Here is an 18,261-nt window from a genome sequence, read left to right on the forward strand (position 1 = left end):
CCTTCTGTATTGCACATAACTTCTCCACGGAAGAATTTTGTACCTCAGTGTTATAGAAAGTTCAAAAAAATACTTCAGTCAAAAGGATCAAGTTACAATTTTGGCAGTCAGATTGAACCCTGACATTCAGGAGACATAAGGCTGGAGTCTCATTGCTCTAAACTAGTGGAAAGAGCTTGGCTCAGCCTAGGAAGTTCTCTCTATTGCCTTGTGGGGTGGCTTGACTTGGTCTAAATGTCAAAAAGTAGATTAGAGTGGGATGTATTGTTCACCCCTTGAATGTTTCTGTATGGTACAAATAAGCAATTATGCAAAATGACACGTAATTACCTTAAATATAGATGGTGAAATTCAGTTATGTTATAGAGTACTTTATTGAAGTTAGTGAGTGAAACCTGTAATATGTAATACAAAAAGAGTAAAAGAGTCTGTAGTTGCTCTGGAAACAAAGGTGTAATGAGCTAGGAGTTATCTCTGGTTTATCAGTTTAGTTCAGGAGGAATTCCATGCAGCTGGGCTCTGCTTTGAGGCAGTTGTAGCTTTGCATAATAGGTCAACAAGTATGGAATTGTGTGTTTCAGAGCCAGAAGGGTAAGAAAAATGTCAGTCTTCTCGTACTGGGAGCTCCTGGGTTTCTAAAGCAATGACATAAAAAGTAATTTAACAGGGAATGTGTTCAGCCAGATTTCTAAATACAGTGGTTTTTTGGAAGATTTTTTTTTCCTTTTTATCCGCATGACATACTGATAATGCTTCAAGCTTATTTGGAAATTTGGGAAGGTCAGTTTTACCACACTTTGAGTAGTAACCATAAAAATAAATTGAATTTCCTTTGAATATTTCTAAATAAAGTTCTCTGGGTTTGCAAGTATTTTCTGTTTGAGTTTTAGGCACTTTATAATACTTACTCACCATTTTTTCCTTTTTGGAGGATTGGATAGCTTTGGTCAAAGCTGCTGCTGCTGCAGCAGCCAAGAACAAAGCAGGAAGTAAACCTAGAACCAGTGCAAACAGCAATAAAGATAAAGAGGACAGAAAATGGCTAAAAGTCCCTTCAAAAAAGGAAGAAACCTCAACCTCTACAATCATGCAGGAAGTCCAAAAAAAGGAAGAGGAGCCTACATCTAGTGACACATTTGGTAAAAGCGCATTCTATAAACACAAAATTGGTTTTTCTGTAGTGTTGAACTCCTGTTGCTAATTTTGCAGTTAAGTAATAACCAATATTTTTAGGGGAAAATGTCACATTTGCTGTTATGGTAATCTTCTAGTACATAATGGTAATTGGTTCAGAAACTATATTTGTCAGATAAATGTAGTTCAGTCAGCATTTACTGCTTGTGCTAAACTTCTAACTAACTTCACCAAGAGTAGAACATAGCTTTTTATTAATGATTTCATTGTACAATTTGGTTGATGTTCCTGGATCTTCGCTTCCCTGTGAGATAATCCCTTATCTTGTTTAAAAAAAAAAACAAAACCGTCCAATATGCATGATACATCCATATTCAGGGTGTTTGAAACTGTATCTGAGTTGATAAGACTTGTTCCTTTAAAGTATTTAGTGCTTATTTCTCATAACATTCAGAAAAAGTAGAAATTTTTCGATAATTGCCATTTATTGCTTAAATATGTAATTCTAGATCTTCAGAATGTATCATTTTCCTTTTTCATAAACATTTAAAGTTTCTTTACTACCATATTCTATTAGCAGTTCTGAAATATTCAAGTATTTTGGGTGTTATGCATTTATGAAATGTGAGTTAATGAGGTTTTTCTTGTGTTTAGAAGTAGGATTTCCTGTAGTGGATGTCCCAAAGATGGCCTTTGTGCAGGCAGAGAGCACGTTATCACACAAGAGGAAAAGTAATCTAGGCAACTCATTTCAGGCAAAGAGAGCTCGCCTAAACAAGATCACTGGTAAAAGACTTTTTTTGTTGTTGGCTTTGTTCCTTTTTCATGTAGTGAAATATTCATGCTCTTAAAGAAGGTGCTGAAGGGGATTGCATAAAGCACATTCATGAGGCAGATGGTCACTGCAGTCACTACTTGTTTAGAATTTTAAAGGAATTCATAAATGGTAAAATCTACCTGGTTCATAAATTGGTCACAGACTGTACTTGGTCTTTTTAGGTTTTTAGTATAGTAACCATCCTGAATTGATGAATTTCTTGAGCATATTTTACCTCTAGCTATACAGTTTTCTTCATTATTGGGTGATTTGGGTTTATACAACTTCTTAAGAATGTCATGAGTTGCATACTACTGTAAATTAAAGCTAGGGTTAGCTGTGGAGAAGCAGAAAATCTTTTTTCCCCAAAGTGAAATTGTTGCTAAAAAATTTTTCATTTAGAAATAAACATCCCTACAAATTGAAGCTATAAAGATCTGATTTTTTTTTCAGTGTCTAAGCATTCATTCTCTATCTGTATTGCTCAAAGATATTAATCGAAAACAGGAATGTTACTACAGAATACATTCTCTAGAACAGGAAATCAAATAATTTGTCTTATCTTTAAAAGCTGAGAACTGCATTTATTCCAGAATTTAATAGAAATTTACTTACCTGTGAAAAAATTATTTCAATTTATGGTCCTGCAAATAAGAAAGTTGTGTTGCTGCCTTTGGTCCTGTCAGTCTTTAGGACAAAGTCTTGTGTTTGTATCTGTGCTGGCAAAGTATCAGATGCATTTCAAAAGTTGGGTTGAAGAAAGTTGTGAAGTGTCTGCCTTAACAGAGGAGCCCTTGGACACACTCTAAGATAGAAATTCCTTCCACTCATTATTCTAGTCAATAGTATTTCATGTGAAGGCTGGTAAACTTTTCTGTGCTACAAATGAGAGGGGCTTTTTTGTTGGCTTTTTTTTGGAACTAGATAAAAATTGTTACTTGTTTCTGTAAAACAAAAATAACCTAATTTACTAAACTGCATAGTGAGAGTTTTTTCATACTAGTTTTGGCTTATCCAGCCTTTCATTGGTCTGCAGTGGAGGATGTTCAGTCAGTCTTCTTATGAGAGTGGTTCTGTTTCAGTCTCTCAATCAGTAAAAATAAAATGCTATAAATCACAGAATGGTTTGGGTTGGAAGGGACCTTAAAGTTCACCTACTTCAAACCTTGCTGCCATAAGCAGGGACACCTTCCACTAGATCTGATTGTTCAAAGCCCCATCCAGCCTGGCCTTGAACACTTCCAAGGATTGGGCATCCACAGCTTCTCGGGCAATCTGTGCCTCACCACCCTCTTAGGAATGAATTTACTCCTCCTGTCTAATCTAAATTTACTCTCTTCAGGTTTGAATCTATTCCCTTCCCATCACAACATGCCCCTCTAAATTAATGCCCTCCTTCAGCTCTCTTTAGACCCTCTTTAGGCACTGGTCTGTAAGGTCTCCCTGGAGCCTTCTCCAAGCTGTACAATCCCAATTCCCTCAGCCTTTTCTCACAGGAGAGGTGCTGTAGCCCTCTGACCACCTCTGGGTCCCTCCCCTGGACTCACCCCAGCAGGTCCATGTCCTTCCTGTGCAGGGACCCCCGAGCTGGACACAGAAGGGCAGGTGGGGCAGAGTCACCTCTCTCATCCTGCTGCCCACAGTGATTTTGATGCAGCCCAGAAGAGTGTTGGCAGCTCATGTCCAGCTTTTCATCCAAAAAAGGATGAAAAGGATCTGTTCCTTTTGTGTAAAGGAAGCAGTATTTAGAAGAACCCATCTTCTCCCTCCAGGATTGTCATTCCTGGAAGGCTCCTTCTTTGGTTCCAGGTTTTGTTAATGGATGTCAAATTTATCAGCCCCATTTCTCTTTCCTTTCCCATGCTACATACATTTTCAGTTAAGTTTCAATTTAATTGCTGCCATGAGCAGTAGTAGTAGAAGATGTAGAGACTGGAGATGGATATTGATGGAGCCCTGTTAATTTCTTTCCAATAGCAGTTAGTAGCAATAGACACCAAAACCAGCTGAAAAACCTTTACCTTTAGAAATTATATTTGCCTGTGCTTGTGGATAGATTCTTATTACCTCAGGAGCATTATGAGAATCGTACCAGTGACACAGGTTCATAAAAACTCAACATGATTTTGAAACCATTGACTCTGTTACCATTTTAAAAACAGTGTCTGTCTCCACAAGACATACTTGGCTAGCAGAGGATGTGTTACCTTTCAGTGAAAATGTATTAATCCTTTAGCTGCAAGAAGAAATTTGTCTTGCCTTGTAGGTACTTCATGTATCTGTTCTCAAATTAACACATTTCTGCAGTTCATACCATAGTAAGTCATTTATACCAGTACATTTTGAAAATGTGGCTGCTAATCCTTGTCACGTTTATTTCCTATGCATTAAATGCTTGTATATACAATGTATTGTATATCAGTGTACACTTGAATTGTAACATTTTTGTCTCCAGCAACAGAAGCTTTTAGATTTGAGGGAAGACTGGGAATAATGCTGGTGTACCCATTGGAGTGGCTATAAAATAATAAAAGAATTGTAGCTGTTAGGAAAACATATACCAGGATTTTATGGCTGTGTTGGGGAAAATAGTGCAAAACACTATTGCAGGAGGCTGTGTGAAGGGAACTGTTCCCTGGATTTCAGCATTTGATGGAGAAGGATCTTGTCTGCCACAAGGCCCACAGCTTCATCAGGTGTTCCCTGCTCACCATTCAACAAAACAAAGTTCCTTCCTTTGCCCTTTCTTTTGCTGCTAGCACTGGTAGCAGTTGCATTTCCCAAAGGTGAAGAACATCCCCTGCTAAGCACATATTAATGTCATCTTCCAATCAGTTTTTGCTCCTGTTGGAATGTTTGCTTCCATGTCTTCTGGCATGTTGGTACCTGAAACTAGATATAACTACAGTGAGTTTGCAGAACAAAACATTCCTGGTTCACTGTGCCACTCCCTGCTTTTGCTTTCTTAGGTGCTCTTACAGACAGGGTGGTGAGCCTGTAGTCCTGGTTTGCAGTAGTTGTGAAGATGCTTTGTCCTACAAGCATGGTGCCTGGTTAGAAAAATACTTCATGGTGTAAAGAAAAAGGAAGTCATAAGGATTATATAGTGACAGATCTGACTCTGGATTGATTTACTAGCTTGAATTTCTGAGCAGAGATTATCTAGCCAAAATTAAAAATCAGAGAATCTGAGAATCACAGAATTGTCTGGGTTGGAAGTGAACCTAAAGGTCATCTAATTCAACGTTATCCCCTAGACCAGCTTTCCCTAAGCCCCATCCAGACTGGCCTTGAACTCCCCTAGGGATGGGGCATTCTTCTCTGGGCAGCCTGTGCCTTACAGGACCACAAATGCTTATCATAAACTGTAGCTTGTTTTACCTTTGTATTTAAAACTCAACTTCACTTTGAAAATGATTTTACACTTTTTTGATATAAATGCATGATTGCAAAGACAAAGAACGCTGCAATTTTTGCAACTTGATTTAAATGTGAATTTAAGCCCATAAAACCTAAATCTTGTATGTAGTCTAATGTAGACTTGAAATCTTACCTGATAATTTCATTTTTATCTAATAGGACTTAATTTCATTTTAATCTAATAGGACTGAGTTTCTGCTTTTCAGTCACCTAGACTAAAGCATAGCTTAATCTAACATAAATAGTAAATGAGATAAACCACTTGGTGTTTATTGTTGAATACTGAAATTTTTTTGTTTTGTTTCAATGTCTGGAACAGTTCCTGAAAACCCAGGCTTCACTAATTTAAAATACCTTGGTTATTTTTGAACCTTAAATTAATTTTAGCCATATCTAATTTTTATGGAATGCAATAGCAATTCCCTCTGAATTTGTCAAGTTAATGTTGAGGATTAGAACTCCTCACTCCTAATATTGACATTCCTAGAGATTATAATAGAAATTTTTATTCACATTTTTTTTTAGGTTTTATCAGTTCTATATTTTCTTAAAGGTGTAGAACTTGTTCTGTCCCTGCATTGTTAGGCAATGAAAGTTACTGTGTGAGGTACAACTGAAGCTATTGCCATATTTCACTGACAGAAAGCTTTCTTATATTTGTATTCCCCTTGTGTATAAAGATTTTTTGTAGTAGTGATATGTTACATAAGTTGGTGACTGAAGTTACATACTCTATCTAATATTTGCTCCCAATATGGTCATCTTATTGAGGTAATTTGGGAGCTCTTTGTTTGGAAATTAAATCCCTGGTTGTATTATGTCTAAGAAAGGTTTGTATGTGTTATAATTAAGAAGTGGTAATACAAATTCTGATGTGACTTTCTCAAAGTCTGGACTTTCTCAAAGACTGGAAAGGGGAGAGAGAAAAGTTTTATAAATAATTCTGATTTCAAAAATAACTTCTCTATCATTTGTTTGGTTTTAAAGCTCAGGTGCTTGGGCCTTGGAAAAATGGCAAAGCTTCATATTAGAATTGATAATTTGATTTTCTTCTTGTCAGTAAATATGCCAAAGAAATGCTTCCTATGTAAGCATGCCATTGTTGGGATGTCCTTTAACTTTTTATTTCTTCTAATTCAAAGTGATCAGCTTTGTGTGGAGCCATTTCAGAAAAGCTCATGTTGTAGATTTGTGCAGTTCATATTTCTTGTCTCAGTACTTTACTTCTTTCTCTAGGAATTCTTGTTGCAAGGTACTTCTAACTAAAAATATCCGCACCTTTTCTCCTAAGGTTTATTGGCATCCAAAGCTGTTGTTGCAGATGGTGCTGAAAAAAAGGAAGGCAACAAAGAAACAGCTCCAGTCCTGGAGCAGGTATGAAATGGTAGAGTTTGATTCTTTTGCAAAGTTCCCACTGGAGTGTGCCATGGAGATATAGTACCTACAACATAAAAATTTTCCCCTTCAGATAAACAGGGAACTGAAAATTTATCTTATGTTTACATTTCTGGCAGAGCCAGAAGTATGGAATTTAATTGTCTCTAAACACAGTGTTAACTTGAATTTCAATAATGAGCTTTTGTGTTAGAAAACTAACAGAAAACAAAATAAAGTCTCCGTGCAACAAATACGAGGAGACCAGTGTCCCAAGGTCCAGTTTTATAGCTGGAATGATGACTGGCTTAGAAACAGGCCCTTACACAAATTTGATTTGTGTTTGAAACAGGGTTTTTGACATCACTTAGAACTTCTTTTAAAAGAAGTTTCTTTTATATTGTAAGAATTTGGTGTTGTAGGCTTGTATGTGTTTTATGAACTGCTCAATGAGCCATACATTTTGCAAGAGTGTGTATTTTAATAAATACAAAAAAGAAACTTTTAAATAATGTTAAGGGTCTGATTTTTAAATCTGCTTATTGGCAGGATCTGAAGGCTGCCATTTTGTCTTTGGCTTATTGCACTGTGTTCAGGCATTGCTTGACTCCGAGTTGTGCATTATCTTGCATTTTAAAAGGGCTGAATGCCTGAGCATGGTAAAGCAAGCTAAGGATGAACAGTAGTCTTGATTCAGGACATCTTTGTTTTTCAATTATTTAAATCAGAGCCTTAATGTATCTTTAATACAGCTTTTTTGTATGCATTTTCATTCTTTAACAGCAGCATTTGAACAAAGTAGCCTTGCTGCCTGCAATTCTTTGATGAGCACTTCTGTTCTTTAGCCCCGGCACACTCTATGAACAGTCCCTACCCCAAACCTGATTTGATATTTTGGTTGTACTGGTTCTTTAGAGCTGATATATTAATTGCATTGCTCTGGTTTTTCCATTGATGCTGCATTGGATGAGAGTCAATGGAACCTGATTTCTGTTTTTGATGCTGTCACTGTCAGGGCTGGTGGAGCCTGCGGTGCCGATGCATTGACCGATATTTTGCATAAAGGTTTACAGTGTACTGACATGACATTCCATTTCTCAAATTTTTGCATATTAAAGATGCTATGATTTTCTTGCTACTGTGTGTGATATTTTCAATGTGCAAAAAACTGTGAAATGGCTTACAGCATGTTGTTTTTGGGAGAATCATTACAATGTAAATCTTGCCATGCAGAATCCCATTGCGGTGAATGGGACTTTGTGGTTTACATAGACTGTGTATGCAACAGTATAAACTGCAGTGCATATTTACTATAACCTTTTTGTTATTTCTCAGACTTAGTAACTCGGCTGTTCCTGTTTTATTGATCAGCTATAAAAAACAAGATGTCTCTGTCATTGTTTACATGCTAATGGTCTGAAAAACCTCATTTTTTTCGAAATAATTGTTAAGCTCTTTTAAAGAGGCGTCTAAAATCCCAAATTGTCCTATTCTTTTGTGTATAACTAAAACCAGAAACCTCACAAACATTTAAATGATTGACTGTGGGGAGGATGTTTTTTGAGCTTAAAGCTTTTTTCCCTGAGTTCCTGTGCAAAGTGAAATTAAAATGGCCGAGTTATAACCCTCCCCAAAAGGTTTTCTGATAATGAAGCTGACATTCCTTAGAGGCTTTGTCTGCTACTGCTATAAAATTGAATGGATAAAATATCTTGTAGGCTTTTTTAATAATGTAATGCAGAATATGGTAGAAATATTCAGGCCAATAGCCGAAAACTGACTCTGTTGATGCAAGTTTTTGTTTATATTTATACATTTTTAGTTTACAGTTGTCTTAAACCCAAAACCTCAGACAATTAGTTGCAGATACGATAGTTTATTTAATTGTATTAGGGTATGTCATGTTATATTTCCTTTTGACCAAGACCTGAGTAGATGGATAACATTAATTCATTAAGGTTTTTAATGTTAATTTGTCCTGTTAAGAGGTTAAGCACCTTATCAAAATCTTAATTTAATTTTTTTAATCTTGTTTAAATAACTTTGTAATTTGAAAGTAATGGATGCTGTAGTATGTCTTTCACATCTGTGAAGATGAACAATAAAATTGTTTATTTACAAGTTACGACTCTAATTAATTTCTGGTAATACCTCTCATAACCAGCATAGGTATACTCTACAATTCATGGAATATTTTATTTAAATGAATAAACTGCACTTAGTATGTGTGTAATGGAGTTATGCAAGGTAGAACTGATGTCTGCTGAATGGGATGTTTTGCACTGCATCTTTACAGGATACTCCCAGCGAGCCATTCATGTAGCATTCAGGGGCGCCCTTTTACAGACATAGAATATGCACTTGTGGGGTTTTATTTTACTTTTTTTTTTTGTTTTGTTTTCCTCCATTGGAACATGGAAAGTTCTAGTGGAAAATAAAACTGCAATTTATAACAAATCTCAATAATACCCTCAAATTACCATGTTTCTAGTTTGAATAAAGTAGTGCACACGTTCTACAAGTACCTCTCTGCTTTGTTAGTTATGGTTTTATTAGATGCTACTATGCTGTATGATGTAACTGGGATGAGAAGGGAGACAGGCCTAAGAAATTATATTCAGATTTTGCCTTATTAGGCAAGTTGTAACACATGCACAGTTGTGGTAATGTAGGAAGATCTTCCAGTGAAAAATTTAAAGTGCTAATGTCTGTCAATGCATGCTAATGGTCTAAAAATAGTCCTGTTTGTGTTAAGAAGGATGAAAATTGAGAATTTGGAAAGATGTGTTATATGTTGACTTCTTTTCCTTCAAAAACTGTTTTAACTCTTCATCTGCCAGTTTTCCCCTGACAGTTAGCAATCTGTCCAACCCTGTGGTGCTAGAAGCTGTGATTTCTTCATGTTTGCACAAACATAGAATGTGGTGAAATCCAGACTCCCAGCACTGAACGGGTTGTGTGAGAGTGTGCTCAGCATTGGAAATTTCTCATTGTTTCAGACATTCCTTAAAGGAGCATTATCAACTTTTTCAGTTTCTCAAAAATACAAATTCCTTGTTAAATATAGTTTTACTGAAAAACTGTGTGGGTTTTTTTGTTTGCTTGTTTGTTTTTTGCCTCTGGTTGGGGAAATGAGTGTGTAGGGAAAATCTTGGCAACTTTATTTAGAGCTCCAATCCTCCTGAGGAAGGATTGTTTGCTCACAGCAGTGCCAGAGTTCAAGGAGTGTCTGGACAATGCTCCCAGTCATGATTCAGCAGCAGGGCAGCCCTGTGAGGAGCAGGGAGGAGGACTTGAGGATCCTTCTGGGTCCCTTCCAGCCTGAGATGCTCTGTGGTGGTGCATCAGTGTGTGTGTTCTGGGAACAGTTGTTCTCCAGGTTCTGCTTGGAGGCTGCACTTACAGGGGAGGTGAAAGAGAAAACTAAAAATACTTTCTTTCATTTTTAAATTGGGAATAGAGGAAAAATGTTTTATTTTCAGGTATTTCAAATAGTAAGACTTGAGTATTCTGAATACTGAAAAAAAATTGGTAGTGCTCCTTTAAAAAAAGCAAAATAGAATGTGATGCATTTTAAATAGTTTTCATTTGTACTTAAAATAATGTTGCTTTATTATGTGTTTGAGTACTAAAATTGTTTTTAAAAAGATCAAAATAGAATACAAGAACTACAACGAAGAAACTGAAATAAAAGTATCAATTTTTTATTATTTATTCAGGAGATTTCACCTAAACCACAAAGTCAGAAAAAAAATGAAGCTGATATTAGCAGTTCTGCCAACATTCAGAAACCTGCACTGTTATCCTCAACTTTGTCTTCAGGAAAGGCTCGCAGCAAGAAATGCAAACAAGAATCTGGAGATTCTTCCGGGTGTATAAAGCCCCCTAAATCACCACTTTCCCCAGAATTAATACAAGTCGAGGATTTGACGCTGGTCTCTCAGCTTCCTTCTGCTGTGATAAATAAAACTAGTGAGCACAGACATTTTAAAAAAAATTCCGTAACTACTTCTAAGAGATATACAGAAATTTTCTTTGGTTGTAAATGGCTATTGCTTTTAAAAATGAATCTGCTTTAAATAAAATGTCCAAGCGGGAGAATTAGGGGTAGCTCACTATTTAAAAGTCAAGTCACATAATAAGGCATTTGAAATATTCTATCAGAAATAATACATTTAAATACTATATTGATATTTATAGAGTCATGGCTTTTAAGGGTTGGCTTTTCCTCTAGCTTAAATCTCCACACTAGCGTTAACAGTGATACAGGAAAAATCAAACCTCCCTTCTGAAAAGGGCCTGATTCATTAAAAAGAAAAGACGTACACTTTGGTGTGGACCTTTCCTCCTCTGAGAACCTTCACCTTCAGCAGGCTGATGTTCTGTACCTCTTGGCTGTGGCATTCTTCACCTTATGTGATATTTTCTCCAAACATGATGTGAAAGAGAAGATGGGTTCAAGATCTGTGATGGAGAAATGTTAAAAATTGTGTTTCCTTGTCTCAGAAAAATTCCATTGGTGTTCAGCTTCTTAACCTGTGTAACTGATTTGCCAAGCACGAAAATGCTGTTTATCAGAAGAATAGGGAAAGCTTTATGCTGCATGCTTGAATATGCTATTTTTTGTGAATATTAAGGTATTTCTATGATTTTTTTTGAGATTACATTAGGTTTTTAGTCTTGCTTAGTGCCAGATTCTTTGCCTAAAGAATATTAAATGCTGAGACCAAAGGTTAACATATATGGAGGTTTCAGTAAGTTAAAAGCTACATTTTTTTTCACTTGAGTATAGAGATTGAGGATGGAAGACTCAGCCTGCATCATGTGTTCCCCTCAACCTTGATTTTGTATTTTCACTTATGAGATAAGTTTCTTTTTAATCTTTGCTCTTAGATAACTTTAAATGAGTGGCAGAGGGAGGAGTGCAAATTCAGCCTTCTTTATTCAGGACACATTGGTAAAAATTGTATTTTGTCCCCACAAAATGTTAACAATCATCTATATTGTAATACGCCTTCTATCCCCACCCCTAGAACAATGGTAAGTAGCTTTCCTGAAGCATGCTTTTATTTTGGATTAAGTTGGATTTCTGTATAGCTATATTTTTTTAAACAGCTAATTTCAAACTTGGTTACTTAGTAGCTTGAATCTTGTTAGTGTGGTCTTTAATCTTTGGCTTCCAACTTTTTTCTACCTCTAGTGGAAAGTTAGTTTTGCTGTGTCTTAATTTTTAAATCTGTATATCTGACTCTAAAAACTGCTTACAAAAAGGAGAGAGTGTAATAGTAACTCAAATGGTTTTCTAAGGCAAATTTTTGTGGAACTGGGTAATATTGAAGAGAGGTAGGGGAACGTGGGTTTTTTGTTTTTAATGAATCAGGCCTATATATATTAACCTCCTCCCCCATTTGTTTGGGTTTTTTTAAGTATAAAGTTCTGGAGCCTTTTTACTGTGCCACACATCGGCAGTGTGTGTTACAGTTTTTCAGTTGGGGTATTGATATCAGGTTATCAGAAGGCAAGAGGTGGGATATAAAATTAAACACTGTTTTCAATCTTTTTTTTAAGTTGTATGTTAATACTATCCATGACTTTTTAGATCTTTAACTGTAATAATTTGTTATGTTTATTGTTAAATCCTATTGCGCCCCTTCCATTATAAGTAACTTGCTGCCTGGGTTTTATGGGGAGGGTTGCTTACTGTAAATACACAAAACAACAACCTTTACAGTGGGGAAGTAGGTACCCTAGTAATTTATAATAAGCAAAACCCAGAATCATGTCTTGAGCATAAATCTTAATTTGCTCCTGGTAGTCACAGTTCTGTAATTACTTATACCAGTTTGGCTGTGATTACCAGCTTTGCAAATAAGAGCTATTAAAAGCACTCCCCATCTTTAGCTCTCAGATGCTGCGGTAAGATGATGGTGTATCTCTCTGCTTCATGAACATTGAAAGATCTCTTTTTAGGTCCATCACAGCCAGTGAATTCCCCTAGATCCTACAAACATAGCCAACGGAGAAGAAGATCACAGCGTTTAGCCACTTGCTCCTTGCCTGATGATTCTGTAGAAAAAGTTTCTTCTCCCTCTTCAGTTACTGATGGAAAAGTGTTCTCCATCAGTGGTCAAAACCAACAGTCATCAAAATTGGAGGGTAATGTATCTAATCTAATAAAGAACTGCCCAAGAGAAATTGAATCATAAAAGTTAGACCTTTCATGGTTTTCAACTAATGGGATGTTTTGAACTGCTGTAGCTAAAGCTGTTTGCTGTTCCTATGTTATGTAACGCTGCAAACCAGACTGTTAATTGTTTGACCCATGTGTCTTTTTTAATATGACATTTTTTCTTTTGTGTAGTACCTGATGTTGCTCATGTGTCACTTGAGAAGCGTGGACCATGTCTCCCTCTTGATTTAAGCCGTAGTTCGGAGGTTACAGCACCATTATCTGCAGAATCCACTTTCCATAATGAATATTCCAGTAAAGACAAGGAAGATATTCAGATGATTGCATATCTTCCTTCCAAAGCATTAACTGATGGAAGAGTAGCTACAACAGCGTCAGGTAAAGAGATTCGGTGTACAACCAGAGAGATTTATAGCTGTAGGGTTCAAATGTCTGTGTATTCAATCCCACAGAAAGAGGGGATGCTTTTTATTTTCTTTTCTGCACACTCAAAAACCTGCCTCCCTTCTGGACTCCACTCATCTGCATATTCTTTGTCTTCACTGGCTTAGAGCTGCTTTGGCACTTCTAACACGATTTAAGGAGAATGTGAGACTGTGGAATGTAGTGAGCAGTATCTCAAAAATATTTTTGCTATTGCTAAGAGTTGTAAAAATAATTAACGAAGTGAAGTCTTTACTAACATACTAATTTGTGGCTTCAGCTTTAAAGCAGTGGTGTTCTCAAAGACAGTCAGCATTCTTCTGCTTCGTGTCTCTTTGCCGTGGAAATTCTGTCCTTCACTTGTTACAAAATGTTACTTAGAAATTTCTGAAAAATCCTCGAAAACTTTTATATAGACTTGGTTACCCTCAGCACAGAGCCCAGTGCTGCAGCTCTGGGCTGCCTGTCCCGTTTGAGTTTACTGACTACTGTGGTTGACATGAAGCACTTGGATAGAGGTAACCAAGAGATTGGGGGAAGGATTTACACAGTGCTTTGCAGACCCTAAGAGTGGGATGTTTTCATCCACTGTATGCTAGGTGTTCATATAATTTTTTTATAAGACTTGTATGTGGTTATCGTACCATTTTTAATGCGCTTCCAAGAAAGAATTCTTTTAAAGCCTTTTTTTATTTTGTTTTGTTCAGAAAAGTAAGAAGAGGGGGAAAAAAATCAAATTATTATATTATGCTTGGAAAGTTTTTGATAAATGTGATTGGTAGTAAGGGAGGACAGCATGACCTTAAAAGATAGTTATGACAGTTAAACTATATCTTGGTCTATTAATCTATGAATCTCTTAAACTGATTTGTCAAAATAAGGCTTATGGGTATCTCTAGTAAGCCACCATTTAAGCTTTTTGAAATATTAAAATACTACTTAATTACTTGAATGAAACAATGTGACAGTCTTCATTTGCCCTTGATAGATGGCATAGGAGCAGAATTACAGATTCCTGGGAAAATTACTTCTATAAAAGTCCTTTTTATGTCATGTCTTGTGCCACTAAGAGAAGTGCTTTTGGGAGTTTTGTATTTGCCTACTCATTGAACAGGATCATAAAAGAAATCAACAGCTACCAACAGCCATCTGTTTCCTGTTTGGTAAAACTCATTTCAGTTACTAGAAATTTAACTTCTGGCTTTTCTGCTATATTTTCTAGCTCATTTTATGTCTAGTTCGTAATGCTGGGAGTTGTCTGTTCTGTCAAGGGCCTGGCTCAGGGCAGAGTTATCTAGTTCTAAACCCAGCACTCAGGAGTGCACTTTGGACATGTTTGTAGAGCTAGGTCTGGTCTTGGCCACAGGTGAAGCAATAAAAGAAAGATTAAATTTCATTTAGAGCCACCTTTATTTAATGACTCAGAATTATGTGACATGTCCACACTATTTGTGTCAGGGAAGATTTCCAGGATAAAATTGTCTCTTGTTACTGCTTGAGGCCATAGTGTGAAGCTGGAAGTGCTTGCAACCTCTACCAGAGGATAGAGTTCATACTGTATATAAGCTTAGTGAGCCTTTTTTCTTATCTGGATGATTTTAAAATCTCTAATGAAACTGATTTGCCAGCTACATTTCTTGTCTTATGAGTTTTGCCTTCCAGGATCTTGTGTTTTGTTCCTAATTTTCATGTATTACAGTTTTCCATCATGCAATAAATGGAACTGTGTCTTGAGCTTTCATACCGACTTTTTATCCAAATGTTAGAAGTTTTCAGTAAGTTGCAGTACGTAGCCCAAAAGCTTCTTGAATAGCAACTTTTTGGCCTGAGAGACTAAACTAAGCTGTTTGATATCTCTAATTCACAGATTTCATCACAGGTTTCGGAGCTATCTGCCTCTGTCAGTGGCATCACTAGGACTCTATAAGTAGAATTCATATGTTTGGGGTTCATCCCAGTCTTCTAACTCTGGTGGAACATGTTTATCCTCATAATCTTAGAAGAAAAAGAAAAATGTAAATTTAAAGTTCAGGTTTGAAACTTCTGGAATTAGTCTACACTACTGAATAAATTGGTTGTGTTCTCTGCTTTAGAAGGCATCATTTTGCCTTTGAAATAGCACAGGTTCTCAAGTCACATTCCTGAAGCACACGTAATTACACCAAATGCTTGCATGCTTCAGGAAAATAAATAGGATCCACTCTGTTTATCAGTACTTTGTTCATTGTCTGTTTAAACACTAGCAAGCAAATAGATACCGGAGAGGTGCCCAAAGCTTTCCTTTCTTATTCCTGTCAATTCTTGAAATAATTGAGAAATTTGCATTATGCAGGAACATCTACCTAAGTGCAGTTTAATACACTGCATTTTTTAAATGTATGCATTGTGACCCTATCCATTACAAATTGAGAACTCTGGTGTAAAATCCAAACTATTCTGTAATTGTGTTTTCTTAATCTGAAAGAACTATTATAAATCTGCATCTGTTTATGGTACTTCTGCTGCTAAGATTTTATTAACACAGTCTGGACATATTTGGAGTTCTAGATTTTGACATCACTGTAGATTCTGTTAAGTGCACTTAAGTTAGACCTGCTGTCTTTGTAACCATTGAAGTAGATAACTGTGAATAGTTTGAGATATCTCACAATGGTGTTTAGCCTGGAACAGCCTGGTCCGATCCCTCACCCTTCTGTAGCAGAGCTGAGCTGGTTGAAGCCCTGAGATTTGTGATGTAGCACACTGTGAATTCTGATGGAGGCTATCAGTTGAGTCAATTGAAAAAATGATTTGGTGTTGTTAAAAATTATGCATTTTAGTGACTTTATTCAGAAGGTACTGACATATGTTTTCAGAGGAGAGAGACTAGGTGCTCTGAAGTGCAGATGCATAAATGGCAACTCACAGTATTAGCACATAGATTTCAAAATCATTGCTCAAAATTAACACCTTAATATTTTGTAGAGACAAAACAAAAGTTCTATGATAATTCCTTCAATCCAAAGGCTCCATAGAAGTACTTTGCACTTTGGTGGACGCCTGCACACTACCATTAGTTATTGGACTTAGGTACTGCTTTACTAAACTATTGTGAAGTCCTGCTTGTGATCACCTGATACTGCACACACATGACTGAAAATCTTTGCTTTCATTTGCTAAATTACTTATAATGCAGATAACTGGCATTTGATCACTTTAGCATTTCAGAGATTTTAAATCTACAGTCAATCAGAATACTTGCAAAGCACAGTAGTTTTGCCATTATGAATATATGAAGTTCAGGTCTTTATGTAGTTGTGCTTCTCTTTAAATTTGTGATCTTTTCTCTTGGCTTCTGTAACCCTGCACCATTTATGTCACTTTAACTGTTAAATATTGAGCAAACATAATTTCAGCAAGCAATCTGGGTTTTGAAGTTTAAGTAAAAGGAAAATATTGTTACACTTTCTAATCTAACAATACAGTATTTGTAATGCTGATATAACAATATTATCACTAGCTGTTATTTTCTGTTCTAACACCAATAAACGATTTTGCTGCTAGGGTAACATTAGGTTAACTATATGGGGAAATTTGAATTTAAGACTAAAAGAAAAAAAACATTGCATGCTTTTATATAATTTCCTTGGTAACTGTTTACTGCAGCAGGAACAAGAAACAGCTGATGTTCAAAATTTTTGGAAAATGAGATTGATTACTTTTTAAAAACTCTTGCCAGTGTTTCTGGTTTACCTTGCTTTTAAGAGGGATGAACTATTGTTCATCTTGTTACTTTCTCATGTTACTTTGTGGTTGTTTGTTTTATTTCAACCATCTATTAACAATAAATTTACTCCCTAATTTGAACCCCTGCCATTCTGATATCTGTCCTGAGGTTCCCAGTTTGATCTGGTCATGAGGCAGACAAGAACTGTTTTATCAGCTTATCCTTCCTAAAGACATCATTTTGGGCAGACTCCAGTGTTAATCTGTGGTATGCAATTAAAAGTCTGTTTAGGTATAAAATTTATCCTATGCCCTGGAAATTCAAAGCACTAAATTAAACATGACCAGCACGATTGATATTTCTATTGCAATATGATTAGGTTGTTTATTAATGCAGATAATGATATTTATGATACTATTTTAAACATGGGAAGCCATTAAATAGAGTATCAGTCAACAAAATAAATTGCTGCAGATTGCTACAATTCATTTGAGCTTGATGAATTGCAATAAGCAGTACCACTGCAAGCCCAGCTGTGCTGTTTTACTTGGGGCACAACATCCTGTCCTTGCATGAGGGGGCTTGTGTCACTTCTCTGTGCTGTAACAGGAGAAGTAGAACTGGAAGCATGTTATAAACTGGACTGGGAATGCTGAGCTTTGCATTTCTTTTTAATCTGAAATTAGTCTTCTAGTGATAAAATTGATTCTGGAATGGTGACAGAATCAGTAGTTTACCAAGTCTAATCTCTGGTCGTCTTTCTCTGTGCCGAGTGTTAACTGCAGAGCTCCCACTCTTACTGTGTGGGAGGTGGCTGGCTAGACTCCTTAAGAGGAATAAACTGCAATTAAAAGTAGCAGTTAAAAATAAAAAAGGTAGGAACTTATGTTTCCTGATTGTATTTGTTACTTGCCCTTCTGACTGACCACCTTGTCCAGTTTTGTGGTTATGTGTAAGGCATAGTGATTGCACAGTTGAAAAGCAGACTTTGCAAGCTTTCACACTTTATGTAGTATTTGAGAATTTAAGATTCTCTATCTAAAATTATTTACAATGAGGAAAAGTAAAAGCCAGGAATAACATTGCAATGTATACAGGCATAATAGCAGTTTCTGTTTTCAAGTTACTATAGAAGGGCATTTGGGGAGTTCTGACAGTAAGATGGGAATTTGCTTGACTGGAGAGATTTCTGCCCAG

At 36.3% G+C, this 18,261-nt stretch overlaps 1 protein-coding gene across 3 annotated transcripts in view; it reads left to right on the forward strand.

Annotated features, from left to right (window-relative positions):
- The window catches only part of PHF20L1 (PHD finger protein 20 like 1), a 57,121-nt gene that overhangs the window by 14,828 nt on the left and 24,032 nt on the right, over nucleotides 1-18,261 (forward strand). For all 3 annotated transcript variants that reach the window (XM_059489158.1, XM_059489167.1, XM_059489177.1), the window contains 6 exons: nucleotides 932-1,139; nucleotides 1,789-1,920; nucleotides 6,663-6,745; nucleotides 10,465-10,717; nucleotides 12,716-12,901; nucleotides 13,107-13,313. In XM_059489158.1, coding sequence (XP_059345141.1) covers nucleotides 932-1,139; nucleotides 1,789-1,920; nucleotides 6,663-6,745; nucleotides 10,465-10,717; nucleotides 12,716-12,901; nucleotides 13,107-13,313 — 1,069 coding nt within the window. The remainder of the gene's footprint in view (nucleotides 1-931; nucleotides 1,140-1,788; nucleotides 1,921-6,662; nucleotides 6,746-10,464; nucleotides 10,718-12,715; nucleotides 12,902-13,106; nucleotides 13,314-18,261) is intronic.

This window comes from Ammospiza nelsoni, chromosome 1 (assembly GCF_027579445.1).
Source record: "Ammospiza nelsoni isolate bAmmNel1 chromosome 1, bAmmNel1.pri, whole genome shotgun sequence".
In the NCBI taxonomy this organism is placed as follows: Eukaryota; Metazoa; Chordata; class Aves; order Passeriformes; family Passerellidae; genus Ammospiza; species Ammospiza nelsoni.